We start from the raw sequence: 19,434 nt of genomic DNA, 5'->3' as shown, positions 1-19,434 counted from the left end.
ATGGGTTTTGTGATGTATGTTGATACCTCTGAGATAGCATAATGGAGCATATTGGTTTTGTGATTATGTTGATACACTGTGATAGCATAATGGGGCATATTGGTTTTGTGATGTATGTTGATACACTGAGATAGCATAATGGAGCATGTTGGTTTTGTGATTATGTTGATACACCTGTGATAGCATAATGGGGCATATGGGTTTTGTGATGTATGTTGATACATCTGAGATAGCATAATGGGGCATATTGGTTGTGTGATGTATGTTGATACACTGTGATAGCATAATGGGGCATATTGGTTTTGTGATTATGTTGATACACCTGTGATAGCATAATGGGGCATATTGGTTGTGTGATGTATGTTGATACATCTGAGATAGCATAATGGGGCATATTGGTTGTGTGATGTATGTTGATACACTGTGATAGCATAATGGAGCATGTTGGTTTTGTGATTATGTTGATACACCAGAGATAGCATAATGGTGCATATTGGTTGTGTGATGTATGTTGATACACTGTGATAGCATAATGGGGCATATTGGTTTTGTGATATATGTTGTTACACTGTGATAACATATTGGTTTTGTGATTTATGTTGATACATCTATGATAGCATAATGTGGCATATTGGTTGTGTGATGTATGTTGATACATCTGTGCCTCTATAAGTTAATATGTCTGTCTCTGATTCCTTGTAGTGTAATTCAGTAGCACAAAAGCTATAAACTTAGTTCCCTGAAATTGTATACAGTATATTTTCTTCATAAATAAATGACCTATTAGTATTTCTGGCCATTTTTATGTAAAGAGAATGTTATAAAGATTCCACTTTCAGTGCAATCTGTAGATAGCATTACTTGGCTTTGGGTTTTGTCTTGCCTTGTATTGTTTCTTTAACAAAATACCGCCAGACTTGCTATGTAAACAAACCAACATTCAAATACCAAACTCCTAATTAAGTAATTTGTGCTTTCTATCACACTTTCTTTTCCACTCTTTAACGTCAGTGCATTTGTTTGAAATCAACTTAGTATGCATTTATATCCTCATTAGCAGTTGTGTTTTGTGCCACACTGGTGGTTCTTCACGGTCATTGTCACTGTATTATATGTTGAACTTTAGATCTATTTGAAACAAATGGATGACACATGGTATCAGCATAAAAGTTGTTACCACATTTGGGGTCCTCTTTTCAAGGTCAAGAATACATGTCATTAGCTTAGGTATGTGTCTGATTTGCCTTTATGCATTCTAATTTTACAGGTCTTTAAGATCAATGGATGAAACTTAATAATTAAATCCTGTTCCGGCTTTAATTCCAATACCATTTCATTGATGGCACAGGATTTATATCTGTTGCACATCAAAACTGGGTGAGAGTGACCTACTTTTCAGCATTCATTAAAATCTTAGAGTACTAACTCCTGCTACAGAGGTGAGAGCTGCTTTACTTACAGCAGTACAGTGCTTAAATCTTAGATTCCTGACAAAATGTTGATTATTTCCCCTAAAATTTTTTATCTTCCTATTAAGTTATATCCACAAGAGTTCACATATGAAAGCTTTCTGATCAGTTTCAAAAATTCTGATTTCATTCTTATACATATATTAAGTATTATAACTTTGTTTGCTTTTCCAACCTTTCAGGTTTAAGCATATTGGCCCTAAATAAGAATGACTTGCCCAAAGTGTGGGCCTACAGGAGCCTTTTTCCTTTTGTTTGGTCCATCATTCTGATATTTCCACTCATGCAGGTGAGTATTAAATTGTCCTCCTAAATAAACATATACTTCACACAAAGTCTAAAAATGAAATCTTTTTTGTTTGTCTTCAAGTTGCATACACTTTTATGACAGTACAGAGTGTATACAAATTTGTATATGCCCCTCAACAAATATGAAGAAGCATATAATGACACCCGTGTATAGTGATACCGTTGTGTGTCTGTCCATTTGTTCATCCTGCCATCTGGTTAAATTTGGTAGTAGGCTACTGTGAAGAGGCATTTGTGTTCCGTGAACAAATTTGCAATAGTTGTAGATCATGTGTTTTTTATGTGTGTGTGCTTTTCAAATATATTCACCATACATTGTTCATCTGCCTTGGATGCAGGAGGTCGTGAGTTCAAACCCCTACCGAGTCATATCAGAGACTTACAAAAACTATACTGGCAGCTGCCTTGCTTGGCACTCTGCATTAAGAGGTTAGTGTTAGAACTGGATGGCCTGGTGTCAAGATAATATGACTGAGTGGGACGTGTAGCTATATCTCTGTGGCATGATACCCCCGTGCTAGACATCACTCTAAACTGCCACACTGCAGACATTCAAAGACTATCTCATATTACTATTTGTGTACAAAAGACACTATCTCATGTTACTACATGCAGGGTCCATAGGGGACCTTGAATAGCCTTGAAAAAAGAATTTGACCTTCACTGCCTTGAAAACACCTTGATAATTAAAATTTTTATCTGGGTACCTTGGAAAGCCTTGATTTTATTGAAACCGAAAGGAATTAGTAAATAGTTTTGTTTTGCAGATTTAAATATAAAAAAGAGAGAAAGAGAGAAGAAAAAACGTTCTCTCACTAAGTTTGTCCTGGTATGGAAATTTCCACAACTGGACACTGCACATTCGTCTGTTTTAAACATCCAGGTGTAGCTGCGGTTAAATTTTAATCATTTATAAGCTTTGAAATGGCTGGCTGTCAATTCCAACTTCAGTGGCTAGACAAGGAAAAATATAAAGTTTGGATTGTGAGATCTTTCGCAGACAGCTTTGCAAAATGCAAATTATGCCAGATGGCTATTGATTTGCGTGCAATGGGAGAGAGTGGTCTATGGTCACATGCAGCCACAGGTGCTTGATGTGAGCTTGATATTGAGGGGAAGAAAACAATAATTTGAAGGAAAAAATCATACAGAGTGATAAAAATACATTAGATTACCCCCATGACCCATTCTAACATAGGGCCCTCTCTATCATACTTTACAAGAGTCCAATGTCAGAATGGGTCATGGGGGTAATCTAAGGTATTTTTGTCACTCTGTATGATTTTTTCCTTCAGATTATTTTTTTTTCTCAACATCATACTCACGTCGAGCACCTGTGATGCAGCTGGGAAAAAACTAGCTCTCATAAATTACGTAATTGTGACTAATTGTGACAAAACAAGAAGCCTTAAGCATGAAATTTTTTTTGATGAAAGAGATATGTCTGCGAACATGGAGCTTCAAGTTTTAAAAAAGAAACTGTATGTAGTCATAATAATGAAATTTGTTTGTTCCAGATTATTTCTTTTTGGATTGAGTGGAAATAAGACAATAATTGTAGTGAGCAAAATAAATCTAAAAAATTAATATAGAATAAGCTGAGAGAAATATTAGTATATTTAATATGAAATAGTTTAAAATACTGTATCAGTATGCTGTTTTTAAATAATTTATAATATCAAAAATAAATATTTTTGTTACTTTTTTTAAATGGGGGTTGGGGTATAAATAACAAGGCCTCAGCACAGAAACCCATATTAATTTAGATTTTTTTTCTCCCCATGAATTTAATATTCATAGGTGGGTTTCAGACGGGTTTACAGCAGGGTTTCACTTTATAAAGTATATTGTTATTCGGATCTCATTTTCATAGTTGGAATTATTGAATGGGGCTCCTGTAAAGTCTTCCCATGACAGGCTACAGTTGAACGGGTTTTTTCTATCATTAAAGAGTGTGAAGATGTAAATATGAAGGAAAGGACTGGTTGCAAGGAGAGTGAGTATTGACATTGTAAGAAATGCTGGTGGAATTCGCCAAATTGATATAACACCAAAAATGCTTATAAATGCAGGCAGTGCTTACAGTAGGTACAGCATGTACTTGGATGAACAGTGGAAAAACCTTGATCAAAAGAGAAGAGGACAAAAAAGAAAGCACTGGATGAGGAAATAGCAGAGTTAGAGAAGAAAGGCGGGCACTGAAAAAGACATTGAGACAATGGCAGCTACTGCTGATAACTATGCATTGAAAGCAGAGACCCATAGGAAAATTTAAATTATTATGACTTAAAATAGTTTGAGGAAAAGTATAAAGTCATTGAACTTGGAGCTCTTGAAACACAATTTGATGACAAGCTACAAGAACTGAAAAATTCACTCTAAAATATTTTGGACTATGTAAATAGTTTAGTGTTATTAGAGTCAAAGGAAAATTGTTCAGTGACTGTACATTATTCTGATGCCCAGATGTAGGATGTTTAGTATTAATGTGAATGACATTAGTGATAATACTCTTGACTTCATCTTCTTTTAAATTGCAAGAAATGTTCCTCGTATGAAGTAATAGTAAGTAGTAACTTGTGTTTACATACAGTTTAACTTATGAATCTTTTAAAATTAATGTAATAATGCACCTTGAAAGACATGATTTTGAACCTTGAAAAAACCTGGATTTTTTTTAAAGATATATGCCACTTACCCTGTATGTGTATAAAAAGTATCTCATATTACTACATGTGTACAGAAGACACTATTTCATTTTACTATGTGTACAAAGACACTATCTCATATTACTATATGTGTACAAAAACATATCAGTATGTGTACAAAAAATATCTCATATTACTTTATGTGTACAAAAAACATCATCTCATATTACTATAATTGTACAGAAGACACTATCTCACTTTATTATGTGTACAAAGACACTATCTCATGTGACTATATGTGTACAAAAAACATTTCATATCAGTATATGTGTACAAAAATTATCTCATATTGCTATGTGTACAAAAACATCTCATATTACTATGTGTATAAAAAACATCTCATTACTATAATTGTACAGAAGACACTATCTCATTTTACTATGTGTACAAAGACAATATCTCATATTACTATGTGTACAAAAAACATCTCATATCAGTATATGTGTACAAAAAATATCTCATATTGCTATATGTGTACAAAAAACATCATCTCATGTTACTACAAGTGTGCAGAAGACACCGTCTTATAGTACTTGAGCCACAAAACATTTTGAACCACAGTATTTCTGACCATACTACATTACATGCCACTGTATATTGCAATTGTAGGGGCCCCAAGTGGTCTAAAGTGCTTTCCGTTATGGATCACTGCCATCTCACCTCTGTCTGCATGGGTTTGAGTCTCGGATTCAGCCAATGTGGGTATGTGAGAAAGCTTGCCAGTAGCTTCTTGTGAGTCGGTGGTTCTTTCTGGGGTTTTCCCGGGTTCTTCCTCCACCATTAATACTGGTCGCCATGTATAGCCTATCGTGTGCTTAAAAATGGCGTTAAACCCTACGACAACAACAACAACAATTGCAGTTGTATTAAGGACCAACAATTCAGGGGCCTGATGCTTTTTTGTTTAATTTCTGACAATTTCTGGAAAAAATATCTTGCCCTGATTTATAGAAAAATAACACCATATTATATCAATGATACTATCTGAACAAAAATATTCATTATCATCAGGTAAAAGAAAAGAAGATATTTCATCTTAAAACAATTAAATGGTCAGTACTTGTAGTACATGAATTTGCTGTGTGTATGTCAGTTGGTGTATAAGTTGTAATCTAAAAGCTGTCAGACCGCTCCAGTGGTCTAGTGGTTAGAGCGTTCGCCTTAGATGTGGGAGGTCGTGGGTTTGATCCCAGGATGAGTCATACCAAAGACTTATAAAAATGGAACTAACAGCTGCCTTGCATGGCGCTCAGCATTAAGTGGTAAGAGTTAAGACTGGTCTGTCTGGTGTCAGGATAATATGACTGGGTGGGGCATCATGCTACATGTCTGTGGCATGATGCCCCAGTGCTAGACATCACTATAAACGGCCACACTGCAGACATCATAGCGATATGACAGAAAAATTGTTAAAGCTACGTTAAAAAGCCAAAAAACACACACACATATTTTTGGTGATGTTGATCTCATCTCAAAAATTACTGCTTTTGCAACCATCTTGAAAGTCATATGGCCTTTTCCAGATTGGATGGTTGTACTGCTTTTCACTATAATGTGAACAATATTCAGTGGGTTCTGAATGAAAATGGTGCTCATATTTGACCTCTGACATGCAGCCAGAATGGTCATAGTATGAACACTATTTGCCATGCTGAAGGTCAGCTCTTCAAGATGTCAACTATGGCAGCTTGGCATATTGGCACCTCTTAAAAGAACTGTGGCATGGATATTTTGGTTTTTGCTAAAGTATCGTGTGCATGATGTAATTATTCCTCAATGAAAATGGTGTAGATCTGACTACTATGTCTGCATTATTGAGAATTCAGTCATACTTGACCTTGGGATCTAGCCAAGGTCATTACTTGCATTTGTGTACTTGACTGAGCTTATGAACACAGTAACCTGTGGATATACACATACATTTTGACCTTATTTTGTATAGCATTCTGGATGTTATCTGTGACAGCATGTGAACAAGATGACATTAAAAAAAATAGAGTTTTATAAAACCTTGATTGTGGATATATCTGATGACTGTCTTGAATAATGCCAGTTCTGTAATGTTTCAAAACAAATATTAATCATGGATTAAACCAAACCAAACTTTGTATGTGGGTATATCTTCACAGCATCCAAACAGAGTTCAAAGATCTATTTAAGATACAAGGTCAAAAGTCAAGGCCATGAGAAAGATTTTTGTAATGCAATAATCATGTGAACATACTAACTCGTATATAATCTTGTTACCAAATTCCTCATTAATATATGAAGTAATGTTAATACTCTGCAATTGAAAAAGGTTGGAAAAAACAGACTTCTGAATTTCTACAAAGTACTTTTGGCCAGTAGAATGTCAGTCAAAGGACTCTTCTTTCTATACCGTTTTAAGTAATGTCAGTTGGGTTAAAGGGCTTATAGTAGGTTTGCACTTGATAAAAGATCAAAATACCTTGATATTGGTGTACGACAATATATCAACATTGAAAGAAAATATAAATATATGATTGATATATGTACTAAAAAAATGTTGGTCTTAAATTTCAAAAACCTGCGTATTTTAATTTGGTCTGCTCCGGTGACCTATTGGTTAGAGCGTCTGCCTCGGATGCAAGAGGTTGCAGGTTTGCACCCCTGCCAATTCATACCAAAAACTTATAAAAAATTTTACTAGCAGCTGCCTCGCTTGGCACTCAGCATTAAGCGGTTAGTGTTAGGACTGGTTTGGACTTGTTTCAGGATAATGTGACTGAGGGGGACATCATGCTACATGTCTGTGGCATGATGCCCCAGTGCTAGACATCACTATAAACTGTCCCACTGCAGACATCATAGTGATATGACTGTAAAATTGTTATAGCTACGTTAAAAATCCAAAACACACACACACACAATTTTAAAAGCTTCGTTAAAAATCCAAAACACACAAACATTTTAATTTGTTGGGTCAGTTTTGTCAAAGGCATAATATATATAATGTCCATTACTGGTATACAGTACTAACATTTCATACTTACATTTGCACAAAACTGATGAAAATTAGGTCAGTTAGATTTGCTGCAAATTGGAGGAGAGTTACAAAAGAGGTTAACACTAAGAATGCACTGTTAATGTTTTCATCAAGCAGGTTTTTATCATGAATGATGCTTTTTGGGTGACAGATTCTTACACAGATAAATTTATTTTGGAGCTATATATTTTGCAAAAAAAGGAGGACTAATATTTATATACTAAAAACAATACTGAGAGAAGCCTTCCATGCTATATATACTCCTTTACAAGTCAGATCCAACTGCATAGACCCAGATCTGCTGTTGCATAATGTACCAAAAATCCAAGTCTATGCTGTTTGTTACGAGTAATCAGTAGAACATACAACACAGGCCCTGATCTGCCAGTGCATGATGCTATGGCAGATCAGGGTCTATATTGTTTGTAGTTGGACCCAACTTGTATGTTGGTTTATACTGTAAATGGACATAATGTTGAACCCAACTTGTATGTTGGTATATATTATATACTGACATAACGTTGGACCCGACTTGTATGTTGGTATATAACGTAGATTGACATAATTTTAGACCTGACTTGTAAGTTGGTATATACTGTATATGGACATAATGTTGAACCAAACTTGTATGTTAGTATATACTGTATATTGACATAATTTTGACCCAACTTGTATGTTCATATATACTGTATTATATACTGTATATTGACATAATGTTGGACCTGACTTGTATGTTGGTATATACTTTATACTGACATAATGTTGGGCCCGACTTGTATGTTGGTATATACTGTATATTGACATAATGTTGGACCTGACTTGTATGTTAGTATATACTGTATACTGACATAATGTTGGGCCCGACTTGTATGTTGGTATATACTGTATATTGACATAATGTTGGACCTGACTTGTATGTTGGTATATACTTTATACTGACATAATGTTGGGCCCAACTTGTATGTTGGTATATACTGTATATTGACATAATGTTGGGCCCGACTTATATGTTGGTATATACTTTATACTGACATAATGTTGGGCCCGACTTGTATGTTGGTATATACTGTATACTGACATAATGTTGGGCCCGACTTGTATGTTGGTATATACTGTATATTGACATAATGTTGGGCCCGACTTGTATGTTGGTATATACTTTATACTGACATAATGTTGGGCCAGACTTGTATGTTGGTATATACTGTATATTGACATAATGTTGGACCTGACTTGTATGTTGGTATATACTTTATACTGACATAATGTTGGGCCCGACTTGTATGTTGGTATATACTGTATATTGACATAATGTTGGACCTGACTTGTATGTTGGTATATACTTTATACTGACATAATGTTGGGCCCGACTTGTATGTTGGTATATACTGTATATTGACATAATGTTGGGCCCGACTTGTATGTTGGTATATACTGTATATTGACATAATTTGTTCTACACAATATAATTTCATTCTTACCTTGCTCTAATATTTAACAGTTTAATGAAATTACATTATTTTGACAACATCCAAATCAAGTCATTTATGCAGATAGTTCTAAAGCACATCTGAACCTTTAAATCTGGTAGAAAGTTATGTATATATCAACTTCAAAAGTGATGTAAATCTTACAATGAATGCAACGAAAAATTGAAAAATAACTTCAAAAAAATACTGCTAATAATAACCATAATAATAATAATTCTATCATTTCTTTGAATGACCAATTATTTTTTTATTAAACATTTTTATAAGTTGGTACTATCTTTTGAAAATACTTTGCATTTATAAAATCAAACATATGTTAGGTAAGTCCCAGATACAAAAAAACTGTCGAATTTGATTTAATAATGATATTTTAATTCCAAATGCAATTTTCAGGCTGCAAGAGTGAACTCTGTGTGCAACAGATTTAAGAAGATAGCACTTGAGATTCGTGTGTTTGGTTACAAGACTGCATCACAGCTAGAACTAGATTCATTCCTTCTCTTTATTAGCAATGCCAATTTAAGGGTAAGACATTATTTTGGTTTATTCTGGACTGCTTCTGGCAGCAGAGAAAAATGCCAAACTATATTTTGATCAGATTTTATCAGAACTGCAATTTAATGTTTATTAGTAATAATATCATTCATTACTTCAGGAAGTTTGGATGTTACACAAAACTTGCAAATTTAAATGCATGTCCAGAATTTATCATTTCAATAAGCATTTGCTGAAAAATCAAATTTAAATGTTTCGTTACACATTTATCTAGTATTTGTATTTCTAAAGTAACATCATTTGATATTTATTTCTTTAAAATAAATATATTTACCTGATTTTTAACTAATAAGGATATTATGTTTGCAATTTATCATGTTTCTGTACCCCTTCCCTATATGAAGGGGAATACAGAATTAATGGGGTATATCTATTTCATCAGCAACTTTTTGAAGACTCAAAGGATTGAAAGAAAATTTAATAGCATATTTTAGGTTAAGAAGACCTAATCATAAGTTCAATTTCCAGTTTTCTGACAGAAATTTATGGAGTTATCATCCATGCTTGACTTTGCCCTTCCATTTCCTTTCCACTCTGCACCTTTTAAAGGGTATCATGGATTGAAATCAAATTTGGGGTGAGGCTTTACATTAAAATCTAGGTCAAGTTCAATTTTCACCATGTTATGGTTTTACAATATTATGGCTCATTTAACTTGGATCCTTGCATTCAGTTTCATTTCTGCTTATTAGACTGCTTCGATGGCCCAAGTGGTTAGAGTGTCTGCCTTGTTTGTGGAAGGTCACAAGTTCTAACCCTGCTTAGTCATACCAAAGACTTATAAAAATGGTACTAACAACTGCCTCACTTGGCACTCAACATTAAGAGGTTAGTGTTAGGACTGGTCAACCTGGTGTCAGGGTAATGTGACTGGGTGGGACATCACGCTACATGTCTGCGGGATGATGCCCCAGTGCTAGACATCACTATAAACTGCCACACTGCAGACATTGTGGCAGTACGACTGAAAAATTGTTAAAGTTACGTTGAAAATCTAAAACACGCACACATTTCTGCTTAATTGATTTTGAGGGAGCCATGATAGTTCAGATGGTAGAGCATCTAACTCATCATCCAAGGATCACAGGTTTGATACCCCTCAAGGCCAGTTCAGATCAGTTTCCTTAGCAAGTCCTTGGGAAAGGCACTTAGCTGCCATTTCCTTGCTATGATATAGCAGACATTGTGTTAAACATGCCACTAAAACCAACCCAAAAAGATATTAAATACATTTTGAAGGACTTAATGAACTGAAATCAAACTTTATACGAGGCTTTGGATTAAAAAGATCAAGTTTTAATGTTATCATTTTCTGGCCAACTTTATGAAGTTACAACCCTTGTTTGGTTTAAAACTTTGCCCTTCTATTTTGTTTCCATTCAGTAACTTTTCAAAGGCTTAACCAATTGGAATCAAATTTGGTCCAAGGCTTGAGATAGACCTAGTTCAAGTTTGATTTTTATGATTTTCCCACAATATTTTATTGAGGTTTGGCCCGTTTTACTTGGAACTTCTTGGATTGAAACTAAATTTGGCGTGGACCTTTATATTATGAAAATCTATCATATACACTTGCCTATATGTGGAGTCAAACTGCAAACACCAAAGAGCCAGATCTGCAATAGCATAATGCACCTGCAGATCAGGGTCTATGTTGTTGTTCTACTAATTACTCATAGCAAACTGCACAGACCCAGATCTGCTGGAATGGTGCATTATGCAATGGCAGATATGGGCATGTCCAGTTTGCAGATGGACTAAATATATAAATGAGAGTATACGGTAAGTGAAGTTTGATTCTTACCATTTCTTGTCAGAGTTTTATTGACTTGAACTTTGCCCTTTAAATGCATTATATTAGTTAGAGTATCAGGGTCATAAGATCACATTTCTAGTTTTATAATACCAATGCATGCAGTTTTGAAATTTGACAAGTGTTGATAATGAAGACTAATTGTCATTTCCACAGAAAAGGTCATACTGAAACACCATGCCTATGTTTGATATTTGAATCATGCATTGGTCGACAATGCTAGACTTACAATTTGAAATAGTCTATAAAAAACTTTTTACATTCTTTTTACTTATTGTATATATATATATATATATATATATATATATATATATATATATATATATGCACACACTCTAAGTTGACTTTTATCTTTCAGGCAAAGTTATTCCATGTGCCAATTCTGCCAAAGTACATGATAGCTGTTGTCGTTCTCCTGCTCTTCATAATATTGATCCTTCTCCAGACTGGTATCATTGGTGGCAGTGACTTATTCTGAACCTCAAGCACATGAACAACATTGTGCACCAGTCTGCAACTATATATAGGGTGGCCTCATGATGTTAATAAAATGTGCTTCACAGAGAGTAAAAATGGTCACGCGATCAAAATGCTTCTTTACTACTTTACTATGACCGATTCTGTTTGAAAAGCAGCATTTCCATAGTCAAGGTAGTTACAAATTTAGGTTATGTTTCAGACACTGTTCATGAAAACATTCCAGATTGCTTCTTTTTCTCACCAACTGACATTTCCCCAGGAAAGGTGGTCACTCTTATTTTTTCAAAAAGAATTTCCTATTAGGAGCAGGGGCTCATTTTAGAGGATGTTTCCAAGATTCTTCAACAAATAAAAATCACTAATTTTTCACTCACTTGGGCATATGGTCAAGCGAGTAAATGATACAGTCATGTGTTCATTGTATTGTCTGTCATCCATCCATCAACTATTGCTTGTTATCAATCGTTAGGTTGTATTTATAAAACTTGGAATATATACTGATAGTGTCTTGGACAAGTTTGATAATGAGCAAGATCTATACATATTAATGAAGTAATCTTGTATCTTGAAGAACAAGAAGTTAAATGACTGGCCCTGATTTTTCCAGTATTTTAATGTCACAGTCAAATGATTTTCATGATCTATAACCTGTTCCACATTTAGACCTCTAATGAAACTAGTCTCAAATACAGTTAAAGATATTGTCCCATATGTTTATGATCTAGAATCAATATTTCAGCTTTACATAATGTATGTATTTTATTATGACTGTGATCATTTTTGGATGGTGAAAATTACATTTAAAAGGTCACAGTGTAATAAACTACACAGATCTTACCTCACTTTTTATCATGATCAAAATAAGGGAACATTTAAGAGAATATTTGTTCTACTTTCAGTTTACATAATGATAGTACAAATTTACGCAAGTACTTCTCAGCATCACGTTGAACTATTTATGGAAATATGTTGATGGTTTTGTGGGCAGAATTGGATGGATGGAATTGCATAAGTTGTTTTCAAGTTAATGATATCCATTGTTCCTGTGGTGTTCATATTGTACAGGTATATTGATGCTATTCGTTTTTTGTTGTTTTAAATGTGTTTCAGATAGAAATGCATGGAGGGAGTAAAGAGGTCTTTTTATTCTAGTTATCATAGAAACTCGCTTGGAAGTCAGGTTCAGCTGTAAACCAAACAGACCTAGATCTGCCATAGCATAATGGTCCAACGGATATGAGTCTATGTTATTTGCAGTTGGACTTGATTTGTAAGCATGTATATATGGTATAGTTCATCTAATATTGTTGACAGTAATCATGGAGCATTTCAAATAGACCTGAATTAGAGTGACACCTTTTCTACTTGAAGATAATATTCCCAACTGTTTTTTTACTTTATAAGAAACATCTCTGTTAACAAGTTTTTAACGTGGACACTCGTGCATTGTACTTAGACACTCATGCATTGTACAATGCTGTGTCATTTAAACTATGACAAGGATTTTCCATTTAATATCCAGATGAAACAGCAATTTATTTGATGAAAATGTAAGTCTCTCTTTTTATCTAATTCTGAAATAATTTTCTAAATGTATCCGGTACTTTTACAATATATATATATATATATATCTAACAAAACATGCATGGAAAGTGTCTGACTATATATATATAATATTTCATTGAGAAAATTTTGTACTCATAATATATGAAAAGCGATGAAAATGCAGAATCATGTTGAATTTTTAAAAACTGAGGTGCAGATGGAGGGACAGATCACAATCCCTCTTTTGCTTTACCTTAAGTGCCTCTAAATGGTATTATCAACAGCATCAACCAAAATGTAAGGGAGACTGGCTGTATTAGATTACATTTATGTCATCTGCAAAGCAAGAAAAAGCTAAACAGGTAAGGGTGTATATTTAAGGTCAAATGCCATTTATGTGCAATAGAAGCCATTAAAATCAGTTCTTGGGTTGGAAGAAATTGGGAATACAAGTCCTGATATATTCATTTTTGTGTTGTGTTTTATTAAATGGTTGATGAAACTGTTTTGTTGCATGCAAAATTGAGATTGCTGGAATTAAAAAAAAGATTTGTACAGATGTCTCTTGCTTTTTTTATTCAGTCAAGTCAAGGGTGTGTTGATTTTGATGTCTGCCAACTATACAATTATTGTTGGTGGCCCCAGATGGTCGAGTGGTCTAAGGCACCAGCCTGTACCGATCACTCACATTACACCTGAATTTGTCTCGGATTGGTCTACAAGGATACGTGAGAATATATGTTGAGAGTTCTTCCTCCACCAAACCCACCTAAACCAAAAGTCCATGACCAATAGACAGCCATTTTCAAGAATATTTTGTAACTATTTTAATAACATAGTTGGTTTTATATATTGATGTTTGAGGCTGACAAGTCTAACAACATAATCAGGCATATCATGACCTATCAAAAGTTCACTACCACAGCAAGAGCTAATCTGTCACAAAACCTTTTTTATATACACAACGTGACTAAATTGTCAAAAACATTTAAAAATGTGAAATAATGAAACTTCTCAAGCAGAATTCTTCCAAGTTTAGTAAACAGCAAAAAATCCCTAACAGTCAACTTTTTTCTATGAGCCTTTTTCACCAAATTCTTGTGTAAAATTCTCAAACTTCTTAAGTTCTGTGTCTGTAACAGTCCTCCTGTGAGTTTGTAGAGATTTCAGGAAATCAGCAAGAGTTATTTCCCTTTGGATAACCTGTAAATAGAAACGAGCTTGAAAACTACAATATCAAGTCAGTAAATGTGTGATATTAGCATTTCATTTAGACAGTAGTTTTTGCCTTGCCTGCTTTAGCATAGGCAAAACAGTCACCATTTAATAAAATTGAAGCAACAGAGAAGTTCAGGTTTTGGGCACTGCTCCGGTGGCCTAAGTGTGGTTACAGTGTCTGCCACAGATGTGAAATGTTGTAGGTTCGAACCCCAACCAAGTCGTACAAAAAAAACTTATAAAAATTGTACTAGCAGATGCCTCACTTGGCACTCAGCATTAAGAGGTTAGTGTTAGGACTGGTCAGCCTGGTGTCTGGATAATGTGACTGGGTGGGACATGATGCCACATGTCTGTGGCATGATGCCTCAATGCTAGAGATCACTATAAACTGTCACACTGCAGACATTGTAGGGACATGACTCAAATTGTTAAAGCTATGTTAAAAATCCAAAAACACAGGTTTTGATCAAACTTTTTGTTCCATCATGTACAATGTTGAAAATGTCATGGCCTTTTAACAATGTTGGTTAAGTTTTCACTTATATACATGGTTCCTATGCTTTTCTAAAGATGAATTTCCAGGTCATTTCCAATATGAAATTAATTTTTTAAAGGTTCACATAATACCATTACTGAACGGAATTAAAGAACATTTTAGATTATAAAACATGTATTTTCTTGGAATTCTAAACATTGGACATTGAAATTTCAAACACCACTGCACAATTCAATAAATAAAATCTAAAATCTTCACCTGGACGATGGAACTTTAAGGATACATAATTTGACAATGCGTAACACGTGAAATTGGAATTCTCAAGATATGACATTAAAATTTCAACTGCAACATTCTCATTGGACCCCCTATTATCCGCTATATCGCCCTTTAGCTTACACATCAATCTGGCCAGTCTGATTCATCAAGCAGAGAGCACATGTCAATGTGGTAGTCATGTGATACAACAAAACTCTGGAAGTTGTTCTCTGAATAAATATAATGAATTTTTTATTTTTTTATTTTTTATTATTTTTATTACAACCAGCATATGACTTTCGTGTATTATTTTTTTTTCTTTCTACAAGATTTGAAAATGTGGGTCGTGAGTTTTGTATAATTGTGCAATTGGCAATGCAACTCACGTGTACCAGGTCAAATTCCATTATTGCTGTAGTTTTATCGTGTCTTTCAGCACATTAAAAGACATAATGATTTTAATACAATTTCTTAGATAAGAAATAATTTTCATGTTGATAATCAATTAGGTATGACTCCACTTATTGCTGTTTAAGTTTGCTAGGCCAACCATGTTGGTCTCTAATAATGCTAGACTGGTTTTCACACTTCATTGTAAGGAAAGATATGGATATCAAGCTGTCTGTGAAAAACAAAGTCTACTAGATGAATCTAATCCAGTGAACGCTTGAACTGAATCAACAAATATGTTTATGGCAAGCACCCAAATGTTCCATACTGCAACCACCAAATACCCTTGCTAGAGGTTGATACATTTAACTCACAATCAGTTCAGTTATGACTCAGTTATGTAATTGTTTCAGACATCAAGTGGAGGCTGAAAATTCCTGGGTTTTTCCCAACTTTCATCAATATTTGCACAATTCAAGGACTTTTCATAGTTGGGAAAAACAGTTCTCATTTCTCACGACTTTTTCTGGATTTCCCTGTACCACAGAAACCTTATTATATAGTTTTTTAAAAATGGTCACAAGTCTCAAAGCCTTAGAGTGATTGCTGTCCTATTTGAATGGTGGAATCATGTAACGGTCTTTCAACTCCAAGCACTACAACCTTCCTCAGTAAGGTGATTTGGACAACATGGTCAAGTTTTGAATAAGCTTTTTTGATCCCACCTTTGAAGTAGAAGAGAGCTAATGAGCTCTAGACCAGACGTTTTTTGCATTCTATGTAGACTCATGAAACTGGGGATTCATCTTCAAAAACACTACTCCCTCACTGCAAAAATAGGACCTTCTGGCATATAACCTCTTATTCAATGACTTGGATTAAATTTTGTGTGTAATGTTCATTTGTCATGCACTGTTCATACTATGGTATTTGCACACTCTCACATATAAGCCCATTCGCATATAAGCCAACCCCTGTACTGAACAGGTATAAAAAAGTGCATGACCCACATATTAGCCGAACCACAACTCTTAGACATCCCAATGCGTTTATTTAGGCAAACTTGTATTTTTTAAAAATTACATGTAGACTTAACTTAAATAATTTAGTTAATTTTCTGTTTTGTTATTGTTTCTGCCTAATTTAGATTTGTGTATAATCTGATCAAATGATAAGAATTTAGCAATCGCGAGTTGCTGTAACACTACCTCTCCCTTTTGACTTGATTGTTTGTTATGCATTATTGCATTGGACATTTTAGATCAGTGCACCAGTAATTATGTTTTACTTTGTTTTTGAAATTGTAAATACCTAACTCATTAAAATGTAATCCCAGTATGACAAAACAAAGAACAACAATACAGTTTGATTCAACGCTCGAAATTAGGCTACTGAACGTATCTACATAATGGCACCAATGCATGTACATTGTAGGTTTGATAACGCACTGAATTAAGCACATCCCTTGGTGTCGAATCATGGGCACCATTGCGCTAAACTTTAATGATATCTCCAAAATACAATAATGAAGTTTCAGAAATAATGCTTTGGAAATTATTATTAATACCATAAAAGCTGAGTTGTAGTTTGCTTTGATGTAAGTGACCTTAGACTGTACCTGTCAACTTTTATGACGAGAGGAAGAGAAAAGAAATCCCGAATTTTGGGGTCACTTCACACATACCCCCCGATTTCATATCTTCCGATTTCTGCAGAGAACTCCTCATTATTACATTATGTCTTTGATTTTCATTTCTTCTAAACAAGAAAAGATCATACGGCTTCTGTTGTATCACCTGTGAATTATACTTTACTAGAAAGAATTCACTTATTCACTAAATAGAATATTAAGTTTAAACAGTATTTGCGTAAATTAATGATTTTTTTTTACCTCTACAGCAATACAAAAATAAAAAATAAATAAGAACCAAAAAACATAAACCACAACAATAAAATTGTCCAAAATTAATTTCAATCCCAAGAATGATCACTATGAATGCTCTAAATCCATATGCTATAGCACCATTCCTAAAAGAAACTAACACGAGTGAACACCAGGCATTTTTATACCATATATACCAATGTTAATTGCCATGGTTAAATTAAAAGGAATGAAAATACATACCACGCAGCAAATATGTCATCAAAAAACTAATTCAGAATACATGTTTTTTAGTAAACAATACTAAATGCTTTACGAGATGACAAGGGAATAAGGTCAGATATGCAAGGGGAAAATAGTTGCCACATATACAGTACCACGAGGCTGCCTATTCAGGTACCTTTAGTTCCAAAAAATTGGGAACCCTTTATTTGCTAATTAATTGATGGTGCTTGCATAACATACAATAATGTAGAATGTGGTTTCTTTGAATTACGACGGAGGGCCAGTCATTTTCACAAAATAGCTGCATCGATAAGGATTAACTTTTAGTTAGTTGCTCCTGCTTTCTTGTTTGTTTATTTAAGACTAATCTTTAGCTATTGTGCAGTTTGACCACAGCTGACCAGAATGTGAAAATAAGGCACATCCTGGGGAAAATAGGCCACATCACAGGGAGAAATAGCGAGTCTTTTTGCAAATTTCACACATATTGGACCAGGAAGATCAATCAACATTTAGTGAAAACAAGGCTTTAAAAATGCCACAAGAAACCCAATTTTAGGTCCCAATCTCTATTTTTTTTAATTCAGTCTCCCTACTTGGCTTTTGAAAAGTTCATAGGTATGCCTTACACCCCGTTTTACAAAATATTGGTAATCGTGCTAATATTATCGAATAGGAATAAAAGGCAATACATACACATCAATCTACTGTTATAGTTGCTGGTCAAAATTCCCTCTTAACACAAGCCAGTTTCAGCGTTTTAATGATTAACTGGCATGTACTGCTGTTGCAAAATGAAAGACAAAATCGCTGACTATCAACATAGGAGATGCTGAAACATCAAGCTTTCCATTATGTGGAAAGTTGTGATGTTTGTTCAGCCAAAACACAAAACTAAAATTGATCGATGTTGATCTTAGTTGATCTATATGTGAATTTTGGCTGTTATTATTACCACTCATCCTGAACATGTAAATTATGTTGGTTATGTGCCTTGTACAATTAAATTTGCATACCTTTTTTAAAAATATTACCTCAGTTTGTAGGATCGCTTATATCATTGAAAATGAGTAACTCATGAGCGCGTGATTCAACAAAATGAAACAGCTAATAAGGACTAGTTGAAATGTTATCTGGAAGAAAACAATAAATAAAGCAAAATCTGCATCTCATATGTTCGGGAATAAGTAAGGATTTAAGTGATGCTATGCACACTTTGCACTGTACACTATAGTGCAGCCTGGTCTCCTGTGTAAACTCAACTGGTTCACAAATTATGAAGTCTGTATTTACCTTTATTTAATTTCATGTTGGAGAAATCAGAAAATATGCACATGCAAAATAATAACAAAATCAATCATAGTACTTTATAACAGTTTAATAATTGTCAGGTCGCCGAAAGTTAGATTTTTTTTACATGCCTATGTCGTAGGAGACAGAAAAAATTATTGTTTCATGTCCCAAGATTTACAGCCATTACAATAGTCAACAAAACATCTAAAAACTGTAAAGTTTAGACATTGGCTCACAGATAAGCCGAACCCTCTCCCTTCTTCCAGGCCTTTATTTTTTCCAAAATTATTCAG

At 34.2% G+C, this 19,434-nt stretch overlaps 2 protein-coding genes across 10 annotated transcripts in view; one reads left to right on the top strand and one right to left on the bottom strand.

Annotated features, from left to right (window-relative positions):
* The window catches only part of LOC149800080 (uncharacterized), a 153,955-nt gene extending 140,024 nt beyond the window's left edge, over positions 1-13,931 (top strand). For all 8 annotated transcript variants that reach the window (XM_089959644.1, XM_089959645.1, XM_089959641.1 and 5 more), the window contains 3 exons: positions 1,652-1,758; positions 9,377-9,508; positions 11,710-13,931. In XM_089959644.1, coding sequence (XP_089815770.1) covers positions 1,652-1,758; positions 9,377-9,508; positions 11,710-11,829 — 359 coding nt within the window. In that variant the 3' untranslated portion in view covers positions 11,830-13,931. The remainder of the gene's footprint in view (positions 1-1,651; positions 1,759-9,376; positions 9,509-11,709) is intronic.
* Positions 13,840-19,434, bottom strand: part of LOC149800079 (uncharacterized) — a 57,999-nt gene continuing 52,404 nt past the window's right edge. For both annotated transcript variants that reach the window (XM_089959651.1, XM_089959650.1), the window contains one exon: positions 13,840-14,579. In XM_089959651.1, the coding sequence (XP_089815777.1) occupies positions 14,451-14,579 (129 nt within the window). In that variant the 3' untranslated portion in view covers positions 13,840-14,450. The remainder of the gene's footprint in view (positions 14,580-19,434) is intronic.

This window comes from Sinohyriopsis cumingii, chromosome 5 (genome assembly GCF_028554795.1).
Source record: "Sinohyriopsis cumingii isolate HCF-2022 chromosome 5, ASM2855479v2, whole genome shotgun sequence".
NCBI classification, from domain to species: Eukaryota; Metazoa; Mollusca; class Bivalvia; order Unionida; family Unionidae; genus Sinohyriopsis; species Sinohyriopsis cumingii.
Note: the sequence above shows the minus strand (reverse complement) of the source record. Positions and strands in the feature narration are given on the sequence as shown.